The following is a 16,497-nucleotide window of genomic DNA, read 5'->3' on the forward strand; positions in this document are numbered from 1 at the left end:
GAGCAGTACGCCTAGATTCTGGTGATTTCGGAACCAGTCTGGGTTTGGTTTCCTGACTCCAACACTCTTTAGATTGAGTATCTTTAGCTTCTTGAGGGTGGAAAAAGTATAAGCATCAATATCCAAATCTCCAATGTCCTTAATACTCAAATATACAAGGTTCTGAAGTCCTTGAAACGTTGTTTCAGAAATGGTGCGCAGTCTGCATCTGTCCAGAGTAAGCCGGGCAGTTTGGCTCAGGTCCTGCACCAGTCTTAATCTACTCATATCTCCAAGGGATGCATTTCTGAGGTAAAGGAACTTCGGTGCGCGACACCCTATCAGGACTGAAGCATTTCCTGGAAACCCAGATCCACCCAGATCAATCGTTACTTTCTGAATGTTGGGCATTCCCGCCAGCAGACTGCACACAGTAATGTTAGGTGAAGTCTGGACAGAGACAGAGAATGACACTGTGCGGAGGGCAGACAGGGAAACTTCTGGAAGCCCAGCAAGAAACTCAGGTCCAATTCCTGAGACCAGTAGTTCTGTAAGTGATGGGATGAAGGTAGGACCCTTTGTTGATATGTGCAGGAGAGGGTTGTGTGAGAGGTTGAGGGAAACAAGGGCAGGAAAACCATGAAGATTTAAGTAGGAGATCCTGTTGGATGCCACATCCAGTTGACTCAGGGTTTTGCTGCTGTAGAGGCTACCATTTAGAGCTGTTAGTTTATTTTGTGACAGAACAACAGTTCTGATCTGAGGAAGGAACTTGAAAAAGTCAGCAGGAATCTCAGCAAGGTGGTTGTCATACAAATGGAGTTTCTGCAGTTTAGTCAGTCCTTGGAATGCCTCTGGGTTGATATCTGACAGAATATTGCTGGAAATATTAAGTTCATTCAGCTCTCCAAGGCCGTTGAATTGACCCCTTCCCAGGGAAGTGATTCTGTTCCGTTGGAGGATCAGCACTTTGAGCCTCCAGAATTTTCTGAACACATCAGCAGGAATGGTGCTTATATGGTTCCTGGAAAGGTTAATTCGGGTAGCATTTCGAGGGATCCTTCTAACAACAGGTGATAAGTTTTTGATGTCTCTCCTGGAGCACCAAAATTTATCTCTGTCATAGTAGTTGCGGGTGCAGCCTTCCATTCCATAACCCCAGCAGACAGCTGCACTGTAGAGCAGTAGGAAGGTGAGGGTATTTAGTGGACATGCAATTTTTTTTCTCTTCATTTTCATACAACAGGGTTGATCATACGATGGGGTTAATCTGAGCCTGTCTGCAGTCCCCTCCTGTAAGGATGAGAAATCAACAATCACAAGGCTTGTTTTCAGAAACACATTCTGAGTAGCTATGTTTCTTTTTCCAATGTATAGCATACGACTTTTTCACAGTTTTAGGAAATGCAATCATTCAATGGGATCTGTGCCTCCACAAATTTGCAGACATGCCAGCAGAAGATTTCATTCATGCAATTAGTTGCGCCTAATTCTTTACAAGGAAAACCTGGACATGTCAGTGTAATGGGGGGTTATTTCTAATATGTAATGGTGAATAAAATCCAACCAATATTTTAAACTATTAAGAGAATTGTATCATTTTCATTGCCATCATCATTAACACGTAGAATAAAAAAGTATGTGACTTCTTAACATGTTATGCGCAATTATAACATTACCATTGCCATTGTTCCTCATGCTCATGTTTTATGCATACAGCAGCCAGGGCCTGAGGAGCTCACAATTTCTTTGAGTTATAGAGCACATTTAATGTTTTCAGGAAATCTGTGTCATGCCCGATGTTTTGGGTCTATGTCATATTTTCTATTTTCTGTTTATTTTCTATTTTCCTTCCTGGTTTCCATTCTGCTCACATTTCATTTCCACATTTGCTTATCGCATCCTCCCATTCTCCCATTTTTTTTAGCTCTTTAGGGCAACAGATCTAAGACAGAGTGTGATGCATATCGTGCTTCCTCATTTATATGTTTTATCGCCATTTCAGGTACAGCTTGTCTCAGTCGTGTCCAGTTTTTAGGGTTGCCCGACTTAACAGATTAAATGACCCTGTTTACACGTGGTTTTAAAATGTGTTTGGGGGATCAGAACACAAGTGGACAGCGCTAAATATAAGTGTAAACGACCACCAAGACACGTTGTGATCCGATCACTCAAACCACTTGCCGAGGTGGTCTGGGACGCATTTGACCACATACAGTATCTTTTGTAGTGTAAACGCTAATGTGTCCTGATGTGTCCCCGACAAGGACGTAACAGGAAAATATGTCATCAATGCAGTTCACTCTTCGGGGTCCTGTGGCTATCACAGCAGCAGCAAAAGCCACTGTTTTTCTAACATTCTTCCTTTTTCCTCTTGTCCTGCACTCTTTTGCAAGTCGCAAATGACTTTGTCCTGCCAATCTCAACAATTGGAATGGCCCATACATGCATATTAGTTCTTGAAACATTTTTGTTTTCTTAGCTAGCCCATGCTAAACAAATCTGGCGCTTGTCTGATGTAATAACGTAATAACGACATCTGAACACAAGTGGTCAGCTGGACACCCTGGAGACACATGAGACACAGGTGTAAACGGTGATGTGTCTCTGCTGTCCACTTGTGATGCAGTCACCCATGACACATTTTAAAACCAAGTGTAAACAGGGCCAACGCTTCTTGGCAAGTCTACAAGCAGGTGGGCATGATTAAGAAAACAAATTTCTTTTAAAAAGTGTCAGGAGAGAAGCTGAGACATTCATGCACAATTCTGGATGATCTCAGATTATTCAACATTATTTTTCCTTTTTTTTAATCAACTGTAAGGTTTTTTGTCTTTACTAAGGCCTGTCGTTTCTGCTTGAATTTTAGTTCTAAATGGTTTTAATGAGAATTAACAATCTGGGTATCCTGTTAACAGTGACAGTGGCTGGGAGGATTATTACTGAAGGACAAATGAGTAGATTTCAAAATTAGCAAGCTTTGCCACTGTGAAGTCCTTCCTGGAACAGAGCAAAACTAAGACATGGCATCAAGTGCTGGACTTGTTGCTGTGTCATTGTGGCTGTCGGGATTGTGCTGCAGGATTTACATTGTACAGTGCCATTAACAGTAGTATAGTCATTTTGCCATATCAACAGTAACCAAACAAAGGTAACTGTGTGAACAGATTTTTTTATTACTATCATTACAGTGGTGGTGGTCAGGTCCAGTCCTCACATACCACACTAAATCCGGTGTGTATGTGGAGAGAAGCACATGAGACGGTACACAGGGGACTCGACTGTAATTGTGTGATGGTGCACAGTCACAGTGACTTTAAGGGAACTTTCAATTACATGACATTACATTACATTATTGTCATCTAGCAGATGCTTTTATCCAGAGCGACTTACAATTTCATCCATTTATACATTAGACGTTATACTAGACATTTACTGAGGCGATTGTGGGTGAAGTACCTTGCCCAAATGTACAGCAGCAGTACCCAAGCAGGGAATCAAACCAGCTACCCTTTCAGTTATGACTTCTGCTCCGTACCACAACACCCACACTGCTGTCCATCATTTCAGTTCTGTATTGGAACAGGGATGGTGTGGTTGGGCTCTAAGCACCATAGTAGCCTTTCACAAGAATATTGCTTTACAACTGGAGTGAAGCTTGACCTTAGGTAGACCCATGATCATTACACTCGTCTGTAACATGAATGCTCCTTTCCTATTCATAGAGAACACTACACAGAGATTTTACATAATGAGGCAGTTTTTCAATTAAGGTACAAAAGGCATATTTGAAAGAAAGGAATCCCTATAACAGTTGGAGACTGATGAAACATTGCTGATGAATCATGTGTTAGCACTGCCTGAATAGATGTATTCTCTTTTCCTGTTTGGTTGACAACATAGCAAGTCACCCACCCTGCGATGCAGCTTCTTCCTTTGCAATATATATTTAAAACACTGGTTTTTCATTCTGCTTTTTTCTGCATTAGCGCTTTTTAATATTGTATTTTCACAATTATGAATTATGTATTTGTTTATCTCAGGTTTGAGTTCAGAATATAAAAAATAAATCTACTGCATAACCCACAGGTAGTATCTGTCAAAATGTAGAAAATTACACTAAATACAAATGCTCTTAAACACCTTTCTTCCTACAGAATCCTTCTAATATGGACATCAGTAAGAGATAAGTAAATTAATCTAAATTAAATTATCAGTCATCATTAGAAATCCTCCCTGATGAAAAAAGCCAGCACTGAATGGTATGCAGATACTATCTTAGCAATGGTGCTACAGAATTAAATAAAATGTTTAACACAACAGCTGTTTTGATTGACCCTCATCATTGAAAAAGATTAACATATAAAAATCACCTTCAGGTCTAGGCTTGTAAGTTGGACTGGTCTGTATTTTCGAGTCACTCAGTGTCCTCTGAAGGGAGTATTCTTCGGATCTGCCATTGTTCATGAGACACTAGTCTATCTTGCACAGACCAGTATGTGGTTTCCTTTTAATCAAAAAAAAAAAAAAAAAACTACTGGAGGAAGTGCTGTTTCACACTTCTGTCTCAAGAGTATCTATGAAAAGGATTTTGAAAGATACTGTACATGATATGTCGCGCAAAGGTGCAATTAGTAAAATAACCTCTACAATATTTGTTTCAGGTATATAGGAAAGTTAATTATGCATTGCGTGAGGTGTGTGTGTGTGTGTGTGTGTGTCAGAGTGGGTGTGGGGATTGTGGTAGATGGCAACTATGTTTGTGTGTGCTTGCAGCACAACACTCTGTGGAACACACTGTACACATTCATGTGTTCCAATTCAGAGACCAAACTGCATTTGAGTTAAACTGAATTTGAACTTAAGCAGTATACATCTATATACATACTTCTGACAATTTTTGGATACAGACAGTTCAGTGACAGCATAACCCTTGGTCACACCCTTTTTGCATTGAAGTATTGAAGTGTGATTGCTTCTGTTTCGCAGCGGTGTAATTTGCATTTAGTCAGTCAGTCCTAGCCAAGGAGCCTGGCAAACTCGTCATTTACTTCCTCCTCTACCATTCCCTCTCTCAGGGCGTCCTGGAGTCGGACCCAGAAGGCTTCCTGGTCTGAGGCGTTCTCTGGCCACAGCAGGTAGGTGTTCTTGCGCACCATCCTCCGGAGCCGGGTGTAAGGGGACAGGCAGTGGTCGGGGATCTTCTCGAGGAAGACCAGGAGCAGGACGTCGCTGCGGTCACACAGGAGCCTCAGGCTGGCCAGCTGGAACTCCAGGGCGCACCACTCACTGCGTAGGAAGTCCCTGCTGACCACACACAGGGTGCGGCGTGAGCTGTAGATGGCCGCCTCAATGTTCTCTAAGATGGCCGCCCCCAGCCGGAAGTCACGGTGGTGCAGGCACAGCCTGAAGCCCTGCCCATTGGGCCCTTCCATGCGGGGGACCAGCTCCCCCATCACCCAGGGGTCATCACGAGAGCTGTAGGAGATGAACGCATCGTAGGTGAAGTCCTCCTTCCTACCCTTCTTCCTCCCACCGACGCGAGATCGAAGAAGCAGGATTAGATAGCGAATTGAAGACGCGTGTTTATGCCAGGTGAGGCCCAGCAAAAGGAATAAAACGTCCACCACTGCAGTGGACACAAAGTAGTTGAAGCAGACTACGTCATATCCACAAGCCTTGTCATCAAACTGCCAAAGATGAGGTGCCTTTGGGTCATTGTTGCAGCGGAGATCATAGAGATATGGCACTTCCACTAAACTGTTAACTGACCAATTTTTGAACCAGGTATTCTCGCAGCTGCAGGACAGAGGGTTACCTGTAACGTCGAGATACTCAAGCATAGGCAGGTTGTCATGCAAGGACTTTTCCAAGGTGTGGATGTGGTTGTTCTGAATCTTCAAGTATTTCAAAGAGTTTTGTGGAGGCAAGAGGGTGGCAGGCAGGACATCAAGGTCACACTGCATCAAATACAGGTCCTCAAGTGATGCAAGATGTCGGAAGAGAGCAGTCAAGTTGGTGTTCGTCATTTCAATATTGCTAATGTATAGCATCTTTAATTTAGCCACAGGGGCAAATACGTCTGGGTCAAAAGTAGTTAAACTAACAAACCCCAGGTTCAAGCTGTCTAGGTTTGTCAAACCATTAAACAATGTGGATCCTAAATAACCCATTCCAACTGTTACTGGACCCTGGTAACTCAAATTTACCTTTTTCAGTGATCGTAGTCCAGTGAAGGGAGAGTCCCCTTTCTGGAAGTGAAGGTGATTATTGTACAATGTTAGGGTACGTAGACGTCCCAGGCCCAGAAATGTGTCTGGGTTCACTTTTGAGATATGATTTCCCCCTAAATTCAATTCTCTAAGGTTTACCAGGCATTCGAAAGATCCCTTCTCTATGTGGGAGATTATGTTCATGCTGAGATCTAATATTGTAAGCAAGGTGAGGTTGCAGAAGGGTTCATTGATGATAACTTGGATGAAGTTATAGCGCAGTGAAAGTTTTGTCAGTTTTCTCAGCGGAGCAAATGCATTGGTGGTAAGCTCAGTCATCTGATTTTTCATCATGAGCAGTACGCCTAGATTCTGGTGATTTTGGAACCAGTCTGGGTTTGGTTTCCTGACTCCAACACTGTTTAGACTAAGTGTCTTTAGCTTCTTGAGGGTGGAAAAAGCATAAGCATGAATATCCAAATCTCCAGTGTCCTGAATACTCAAATATACAAGGTTCTGAAATCCTTGAAACGTTGTTTCAGAAATGGTGCGCAGTCTGCATCTGTCCAGAGTAAGCCGGGTAGTTTGGCTCAGGTCCTGCACCAGTCTTAATCTACTCATATCTCCAAGGGATGCATTTCTGAGGTAAAGGAACTTTGGTATGCGACACGCTATCAGGACTGAAGCATTTCTTGGAAACCCAGATCCACCCAGATCAATCATCACATCCTGAATGTTAGGCATTCCCGCCAGCAGACTGCACACAGTAATGTTAGGTGAAGTTTGGACAGAGACAGAGAATGACACTGTGCGGAGGGCACGCAGGGAAACTTCTGGAAGCCCAGCAAGAAACTCAGGTCCAATTCCTGAGACCAGTAGTTCTGTAAGTGATGGGATGAAGGTAGGACCCTTTGTTGATAGGTGCAGGAGAGTGTTGTTGGAGAGGTCGAGGGAAACAAGGGCAGGAAAACCATGAAGATTTAAGTAGGAGATCCTGTTGGATGCCACGTCCAGTTGACTCAGGGTTTTGCTGCTGTAGAGGCTACCATTTAGAGCTGTTAGTTTATTTTGTGACAGAACAACAGTTCTGATCTGAGGAAGGAACTTGAAAAAGTCAGCAGGAATCTCCACAAGGTGGTTGTCATACAAATGGAGTTCCTCCAGTTTAGACAGTCCTTGGAATGCCTCTGGGTTGATATCTGACAGAATATTGCTGGAAATATTAAGTTCCTTCAGCTCTCCAAGGCCGTTGAATTGACCCCTTCCCAGGGAAGTGATTCTGTTCCGTTGGAGGCTTAGCTCTTTGAGCCTCCAGAATTTTCTGAACACATCAGCAGGAATGGTGCTTATATGGTTCCTTGAAAAGTTAATTTGTGTAGCATTTCGAGGGATCCTTGTCACGACAGATGATAGGTTTTTGATGTCTCTCCTGGAGCACCAGATATAGTCTTTGTCAAATAAGTTGTGGGTGCAGCCTTCCATTCCATAACCCCAGCAGACAGCTGCACTGTAGAGCAGTAGGAAGGTGAGAGAGCACTGTTGATGAGCCATTTTGCTTCTTTTCCTTTTCATCGGACCGAGCGAAGCTGGGCTTGTCTGCAGTCCCCTCCTGTAAGGATCAGAATTAAAAAATGCATTTTCACAAAGCAGCTATCTAAGCAGTTATTTATCTTTTAGAAATTTATCATGTACGTCTTTTTCAGTCTTAGGACTTTTATTCATCCGTTGGTACCTCTGCCTCCACAACTATGCACATATCCCAAAAACAGATTTCATTCATGTTACTGGGTCTTTCTCTTTGAAGACATGGCCTAGATATTTCAGTACAGTCAGGGGTTATTTCTACTTCAGCAGAAGGCAAATGGAGTCTAATGAAAATTTAAAGTAGTGCGACAGATGTGTCCTTTTCATTGCAGTCATCACACACATATGAATCTTGTATGCAAACTACTTAATATACACTAAATTAATGACAATTATAACATTACCGTGACCATTGTTCCTTATGCTCATATTTTATACATACATTAGCCAGGACCTGAGGAGCTCACAATTTCTTTGAGGGTGGAGCATATTTAATGTTCTCTGGCCATCTGTGTTACTCTCATGTCATACCCATGTTTTGGATTTACACCATATTTTCTCATTTACTCTGGCTGTCCGCATCATCTAAGTTTCCCCTGGGTGCCATTCTGGCTCCTCTGCACTTGTTTACATTTTTTCCTTCTGTCTGGTATTTCCTTCTGTTTCCCTTTGTATTCTCAGACCATATATAAGATCACCTCATATGTAAGATGCCCTCATGTTCCCATTATTGTGCAGCAAATCAGATTGCCAGTCTCAGAATATTACATGTCTGGAAATTCAAGTGCTCATTCAAGCAGCTCACAATTCATTTCTGTATATGATCATTGTTCTTGTCTACTCTTTGTTCTCAGTTTCACATTCTTAGCACATCAGAGCAATACATCTTAGCCATGTGTGATGCAGATTGTGTTTCCCCATTTCTATGTCGTTTCCCCATTTCAGGTACGACTTGACTCAGTTGTGACTGATTTTTATTGTTGTCCAGCATTACAGGCACAGTGTGTCTCAAGTGTGGCCCGTGTTTTCAGCTGCAAGCAGGTGAGCATGACCCCGAAAGGAATCAAATATCTTAAAAAGACAAGACAGAAACTTACATTCATGCAGAATTCTGGATTATCTGAAGTTTCATTTATCAGTTCAAAACAATGCCATTTTCTGTTTTCATTATTGTTGCTCTTAAATTAGCTGGGGTCTATTGTCATTTCTGTAATTTCTATTTGAATATCAGTTGATAATCTTTGATTTTCAAAGGGATTTTGTTGCTGGACCAGTTGCTGTGTCATTGTGGCTGTAGTGATTGTGCTGCAGGGTCTACATTACACAGTGCCACTATCAGCAGTATAGTCAGATTGCCATACCAAAAAATAGGCCAAACAAAGCTAGTTGTGTTAACAAGTGTTTTTGTTACAAGGTTGTGATAGCCAAGAGCAGTCCTTACGTGCCACGCTAAATCCTGTGTGTATGTAGAGAAAGCCAAATGAAACAGTAAATTGAGGGCTCTAAACTGTAAGTGTGATGGTGCACAGCTGTAGGGACGTTAAATGAACTTTCAATTAATGTACAAAACACAGAGCTGAAATAAAGGAATCCCTATTACAGTTCGAGACTGATGAAACATTGCTGATGAATCTTGTGTTAACATTGCCTGAATAGAATTATTATCTTTTCCTGTTTGGTTGACAATGTAGTAAGTCACCCACCTTCAATGCAGCTTCTTTGTTTGTGATATATATTTAGAACGCTGGTTTTTCATTCTGCTTTTTTCTGCATTAGTGCTTACCAATATTGTTGTTTTCACAATTATGAATCCAAAATGTATTTGTTTATCTCAGGTATAAGTTCAGAATATAGAAAATAAAACAACTATACAACCCACAGGTAACATGAGTCAAAATGTAGAAAATTACACCGAATACAAATGCTCTTAAACACCTTTCTTCCTACAGAATCCTTCTAATATGGACATCAGTAAGAGATAAGTAAGAGATCTGTCACTCAACAGAATGTAAATTAAATGATCAGTCATCATTAGAAATCCTCCTTGATGAAAAAAGCCAGCACTGAATGGTATGCAGATACTATCTTACCAGTGTTTCTACAGAACGCTGGTGTTCTTAGGTCCGATCATTCGGGGCTATCCCCCAAATATTTTAAGCCAACTCCCAAATATTTTTGCCCTAAAAAAGGACGTGTTTATAGCAAAGCAACAGACACACTGTGTAACAGAGCAGATTTTTAATTGCAGTGTCACACAAAGGTGTGATAATATTTATTTATTATAAAGGCAGATATAACCTCCCTGACCTACTGATGCCGATCTCTCTTCAACAACAAAGACAAGCAATAGGCAAACTTCACTTAGCCCCTGATCTTTTCAATAGCTAGAAATGCCCCTTCTACAGAATTAAGTAAAATATTTAACATAACAGCTGTTTTGATTGACCCTCATCATTGATAAAGATTAACATATAAAAATCACCTTCAGGTGCAGGCTTGTAAGTTGGACTGGTCTGTATTTTCAACAGAGAAGTCTTTCAGTCTCCTCTGAAGGGAGTATTCTTTGGCTCTGCCGTTGTTTATGAAAGGTCTTGCACAGACCAGTATGTGGTTTCCTTTTAATCAAAAAAAAAAAAAACTACTGGAGGAAGTGCTGTTTCACACTTCTGTCTCAAGAGTATCTATGAAAAGGATTTTGAAAGATACTGTACATGATATGTCGTGCAAAGGTGCAATTAGTAAAATAACCTCTACAATATTTGTTTCAGGTATATAGGAAAGTTACTTATGCATTGCCTGAAGTATGTGTGCGTATGTGTGCGTCAGAGTGGGCGTGGGGATTGGGGTAGTTGGCGGTTATGTCTCTGTGTGCTTGCAGCACAACACACTGTACACATTAATGTGCTGAACATCAACCAGTAAAACTGCCGTTGAAATGCACCTTCTATCTTCTCTGCGGCAAGGTGCCCCATGAACTGGGCCCCAACTTTGTCATCACAACCTTGGAGTACCAACAGCTGCCACACCAGCTCCTCCCAGTGCACCTCCTGAAAGGTTAGCTCAGACTGACAACACACTTCTTCCAATGTTGGCCACAAGAGGATGACAGTGTTTCACTGTAGTTCCTTGAACAATAATGCCTTGCATCTGGCCTGTCCCTCTAGTACATTGTCATTATTAAGCCAATCCCAATCCAACATGTTCATTTTTTCAGAGTAAAACATGTGTGGCATGTCCTGATTACTTTCACTCCTTCACTCTACCGTCTTATGCTGTGCTGTCATTGGTACAGGTTTGGCTGGCTGCAGTACGTAGAAACTACTACAGTACATAGCAAGCAAATTAGCTAGACACAGGTAGGCTAGTGCCGCTATCTAACCAACACACCGGTGGTTGATGTAAAGTTGTAGTAATTATTAGGGTTAGGGTTAGCTAGTTGTAGTAGCTAGCTACTACTACAAAGGCACGTACAGCTCCACAGTGGCACACTCCCCAGTTTGACAACCATTGTTTTAGTGCACCGAGGATGAAGTCGATTAACTGCTCTTTAGTCAGTCCTTGCTCCCTAAGCATAGCCTCAATGCAAGTTTGCCATTCCAATACTCCACTGTACCCTCTTCCCCAGAGAACTGTTGAGGATTCACGGCATACACATAAACCAGGGGATCATTAAGTCACCTTTGCCCAACTAGGGGTACCACCCCAACCAGGGGGACTCCACCCTTAAGGTTGTGATTCTGCATATAGGACATCTGAGGCTCTGTAAATTCAGGATGATTCTGTGTCAGGGGAGAGCACCACTCAGCTCCCCACACTCTAACCAGGTACAGAACACAGACAACGTGAATAGAAAACAGGAATTGTCAATAAACATCTTTATTGACAATTCCATTAATAAAAAACACTGAGAGACAGGACTCTGTGTTGCTAACTCCGCCTTCTCTCTATTTGTCTAACCCCCCAGAAGCCCCGTTGCCATCCCGTCCAGCCCTCTGAAAGAATGTGCGCTCTCTTCACGATACATACTGCATGCACCAACACTAAGCGGGTTCCACCAGCACATACTCTGGAACTGCTAAGCACATAAAGCCACTCTGCACTGCAATCCAGAGCACACAGCGTTTAAAGCCTCTAAGCTTCTCCACACCGGTGCAATGCCCCCTGCTTCCTACCACACTACTGGCATGGCAAGGGACAGAACCAGGGGACTCCACACACAGCCACAAGTAAAATAAGGGGAGGCGGTGTAGCATCAGCCCGTGCCACACTAACGGGCCTATCTGCCCCACAGAATAAAAAAGAAAACCCCAACAAAAAAGAATGTCCATATGCTGGTTCACTGCCACTTCTCTATCCTTCACCACAAATGCTAATCATTAATCAGTAATGACATACAGGTGCACCCAATGATCCCTCTGTGCCCTGCCTCACTCGCTAACTACAACTTCTCTTCCCCCTCCTGCTCCAATTTTTACTCCTCCAGCTGACATGAGAAGGGCCCACAAGAACGGGCAGAAAAGAGAAAGTGTCATGAATGCTCATCAGCTGTATTTACTTTACCCACAGCTTAAACCAGGATGACGAAATTGGTAACCTCAACAAGCGAAACATGCCAAAAATAGGATTTTAACAATGTGCAAATTTTAAAAATTGAAAAAAGCAAAAGGAAGATACTCTGAAGTCCACCCAGGCGACAAATGTCCGGTGACTTCTCCTGGGTTTGGGTGCATTGCTGGTTCCTGAAAATTTACCGATGCATTGTGTATGCTTGTGTGTGTTGGCCTCATGAGCAGGACCCATGAGAAAAACCAGAAAAGAGTGTCATGAAAGTTAATTGTCTGTCTTTATTTTTCCCATGACTGAAACAGAGACGAGGAAACAAGACTGGTAAAACCAACCAGAGAAACATGGGAGAAAACATTATTTAAGAATGAGGATGAAATGGAAAAAAGAAAACAGAACAAACCTTGAGGTTGGCACCCAGATGACAATTATGCAATGACTTCTCCTGGGTTAGGGCTCTCCGGTGGTTCCTCCATTGATGGGCTCTACAGAAAGCAGGGCACATGCCTTGGATTTGGGACCCGCCGCCTCTCCTCTGGAATCTGCCCTTCTCTTATTGCTGCTATGCTGAATACAGAAATGCAGTGCAGCGTGCCTGTTCAGGGACTCAACCGCTAGGGTCCCGCCCATGGAGGGAGCGTCAGCTGCAGCCATCTCCCTTGTGAGTTTCGTTGCTTCTGTTGACACACCCCCTCTGACAACGTGACCCCCTTTTGTGGCAATGTTCACCTACCTATGGTCTGCCGAGGTAAAAGATGGTCCAAATTTGAGTTTAGTTAAACTTGTGCATGTCTTCTGTTCGATATGATTTGAGTTTGTCTCTCACATTGTCTCATGCTTCTTAGCACAGTTATCATAGCATATAGTCATATGCAGTATATAGTAGTGGTTTAGTAGTCAAAGTAATAGACTCTGAAGTGTTTGATTTCCAGATGACTTTGTGTATTCTTCTGAAAGGCACTTTACTTCAGTTGCCGCAATTGTATTGATGGGTTCCAACACATTTAAAACATAAAATGCTAAAAATGGTCACACAGCAGATAATATTAAATCACAAATTTGTCTGGCTTTTATGTATCCACTAATCCCAGTGGGGAAAAATACACAGAGAAAGAGATATTAAAATATTGATTCTTTAATCAAAATTAACATACAGCAATATTCATTTATGGCTTTCATCACTGACTCACAAGGACGTGTTAAGATGCATTTTCTTAACTGTAGATAGTGCCATAATTTGAAAAAAAAAAGACACAGCTCAATAAATTCTACCCTTACACAAAATCCCAATTATGAGGGTAACTTTAACACTGTATAAAATAAAATATATCAGTGAGAACAAACAATGTACAGTGCTTTCAAAAGAGGGGTCTTCTACACAGTAAGAGATATCCAACATTTGCAAAGTAAGGCATGTTTAAAAGTAGGAGCAACTAGCTTGACGAGGAGTGAAAAATGGTAACATATGTAAAGAATGTGAAAAATGTGGAGATAGTTTTAACAATAACATGCACCATGTTCAGATGTCATGAATCACAAAGCCAAGTGTGATAACTCTTTAAAATTAGAATTCTGATTTTGATGGGACAATACATTATGCACATGCAAAAACATTTATGAAAACAGTATGCATTCATTTTATGACAGTCTTACTGAATAGCTCAAGCAATTTGAACGTAAAAAAATACATGCAAATGATTAAAAGAAATATTATCAAGCACTTTGCTGATAAAGTAATGAAAAGCTATAGGTTTATTTGATCTTAATTAGAACGTGAACTATAATTAGGATCAGAATTGTTCTTGAATCCACAAATATGTAGTCCTAACAGTTGTTTAGCGTATTATTTGACCAATTCATACTTCACTAGCGCATATCACTGTTTTTTCTGACTCTCTGCATTGTGTCTTGGTCTTGAAAGTCACCGTTTCTATGCTTTTCCAGTTGTGACTTCTGCAAATATACCCATGATGCAACATGAGGGCCTCTATATGTGTTCAGTCCGGAAGAATTCATTTTCCTGGCTTCTGATACACTGTGCTGGTGCTTTCTTTCAAAAAGTTAACACGCTGACCTGATCTTAAGCAAACAAAATACTCCGTTGCAACACCACATCCAAGTCACCCTGGATGTGCTCCCAGAAAGCTATATTCTGTATCTATGACTGCTGCTTCCTTATGTGTAGTTCCCCTTGTTCACTTCCTGTTCTGCTGGTTAATATGTGGTGGTAGACGTGAAAAATGTTGTGATGACTCCTGTGTGAAAGTGAGTTAACTGACCACACTCAATGGCTGGATTGAACTGATGTCCTGAGAGGTCCTTAAAGGTGGCAGTTTCTCATCCTCCCAAAACTGCTGAGGTGAGTTACCACAGCAAAGTTCCACAACATACAAGCAGCCAGAATGCCAAAGTGTCACTTTTTAAACCACATCTGGCTGTGACCATACATTCCTTCTACATGTTTTGGATTTTTTTATGTGATACATTCCAACATGTTTTCACCACCTTGATGTTGTGCACTGTCTTTACTGGGCGCTTGTCTCTATGAGTGTGTTGCAAATACGGACACGCAAAGTTTACAAATGGAATACAGCAGAAAGGGAATAGTACCAAGGGTCATATTTGCCCCTTATATGCGCCTCAGTGATGACACTGTTCGGCTAGGCTATTCCCAAGTAACTGTTACTGCTTAGCATTTATCTATGACTATGAGCTCGGAAACATTTATAAGGAATGAGAAACTGAAACTCTGAGTGTGGAATTACACAGAGTGCCCGAGCACAGACAGAGCAGGTAACTCTTTTGGATTTATAAATGGTGAGTATGTCCATCTACACAATTATCCTGCCTTTTTTTCCTTCTGTCAGAGAACAACCCTAATAGGGAGTTTGTCAAGTGAACCTCTCTCACTATGGCTGCCTGAAGTTAGATTTTAAAGTATGCCCTGGCATTTCTCTGAGCCGTCTGCCAGCACTGCTGAACGCACGGAGAAACCAGGTGCTACCTATTGTCGTAACTGATTAAAAAAAGCCCAAGCTGTGAAGACTCAAAGTAAATGTCAACAAATGTGATAAAGCATTTTTGTATCCATTGAAGTTTTGTTTTTTGAGTTTGATGCTACGGATTTTATGTGCAGAATCACCAGATTTACTGATACAGTACTTTTTAATTTTTCACTTGTTTTTAAAACACAAGGAAGATGAAGCACAGTACTGCAATCCCCCCTCCCAACACACACACACACACACACAAACATACACACCCTGCCACTTATATTCCACTAATAGCACTCACTATGAACGTCATGACAAAGACAGAAACATTGACAAGTATGTTGTTTTTTTTACCATATTACTAATGCTTTTTTTTGTCAAATATCCATTTTTACAGCAAATAAAATATCCTAATAGCCATTAGGGTGTAGTGTATATTGCAGAGTGTGGTGTGTCATTTGATGATGTCATCAAGATTATATGCTACAGGTAGAATACTCTCTAAGATGTCAGAGCTAATTAATGTTTTTTTTTTTCAATCAAGTGCATAGGTTATGTGTATCAGTTTGTTAAGGTGCAAGTACCACATTTAACACATTGAGATATAAAACAGAATTATCCATGCAAGCATTCTGCTATTGATCAACATTACTTTATCAATAATCATCTTCTGTAGACCACCTGGGTGTCATAATATGCTAAATCCTTGACCTATGACCTTCAGCACAGACCATTACCCTTTTATAGTTCATTTCAAGGGCCTGCTTATAATATTAAGGAGTAACTTATAATTTTTTTATTCAAACATATTTAATAAATCAACAATAAAATAGTAGCAAAGAGACAATGAACTGCTATATTTAAAGCTCAAATTTATTAGAACTTTTGAGATTACAGTATTCATAATGCTGTATGTATTCATATTTTTAGAAGTTCATTGATTTGAAATGTTTTTGAATATTTTATTGCTGTTTTTGCAAGGTTACTCTCTTTCCTGATGTAAGTGGTGGACAACCAACAAAAATGGAGATTGTGTTATCTGTTTACAAATTGTTTACTGGATTTTTTTACAAAACATATAGTTAACCATTTATTGAATATTCTGAAACAGTATAAACAGGCCCTTAAAATAAAGTGGGGCAGATATTTATGCTATTCTAAAAAAC

At 41.1% G+C, this 16,497-nt stretch overlaps 1 protein-coding gene across 1 annotated transcript; it reads right to left on the bottom strand.

The window, feature by feature from the left end:
* Positions 1-4,997: 4,997 nt before the first annotated feature.
* LOC118771559 (toll-like receptor 13) lies at positions 4,998-7,999 on the bottom strand. The gene is made up of 3 exons (XM_036519566.1): positions 7,977-7,999; positions 7,323-7,470; positions 4,998-6,635 (listed from the first exon to the last, which is right to left on the bottom strand). Exons 1-3 carry the CDS (start codon positions 7,997-7,999, stop codon positions 4,998-5,000), a joined length of 1,809 nt encoding a protein of 602 aa, XP_036375459.1.
* Positions 8,000-16,497: the final 8,498 nt, after the last annotated feature.

Source organism: Megalops cyprinoides, chromosome 24 (assembly GCF_013368585.1).
Source record: "Megalops cyprinoides isolate fMegCyp1 chromosome 24, fMegCyp1.pri, whole genome shotgun sequence".
In the NCBI taxonomy this organism is placed as follows: domain Eukaryota; kingdom Metazoa; phylum Chordata; class Actinopteri; order Elopiformes; family Megalopidae; genus Megalops; species Megalops cyprinoides.

Coding starts and splice junctions, on each gene's coding strand:
- LOC118771559 (XM_036519566.1), bottom strand. CDS start 7,999: ATGTCTTCAAAGAGAAAGACCCA. Junction 7,471..7,976: donor TCTTCAAAGAGAAAGACCCA/GTAACATGAATG, acceptor CCAACGGAACAG/AATCACTTCCCTGGGAAGGG. Junction 6,636..7,322: donor ATTTGTATGACAACCACCTT/GTGGAGATTCCT, acceptor TCCACCCTCAAG/AAGCTAAAGACACTTAGTCT.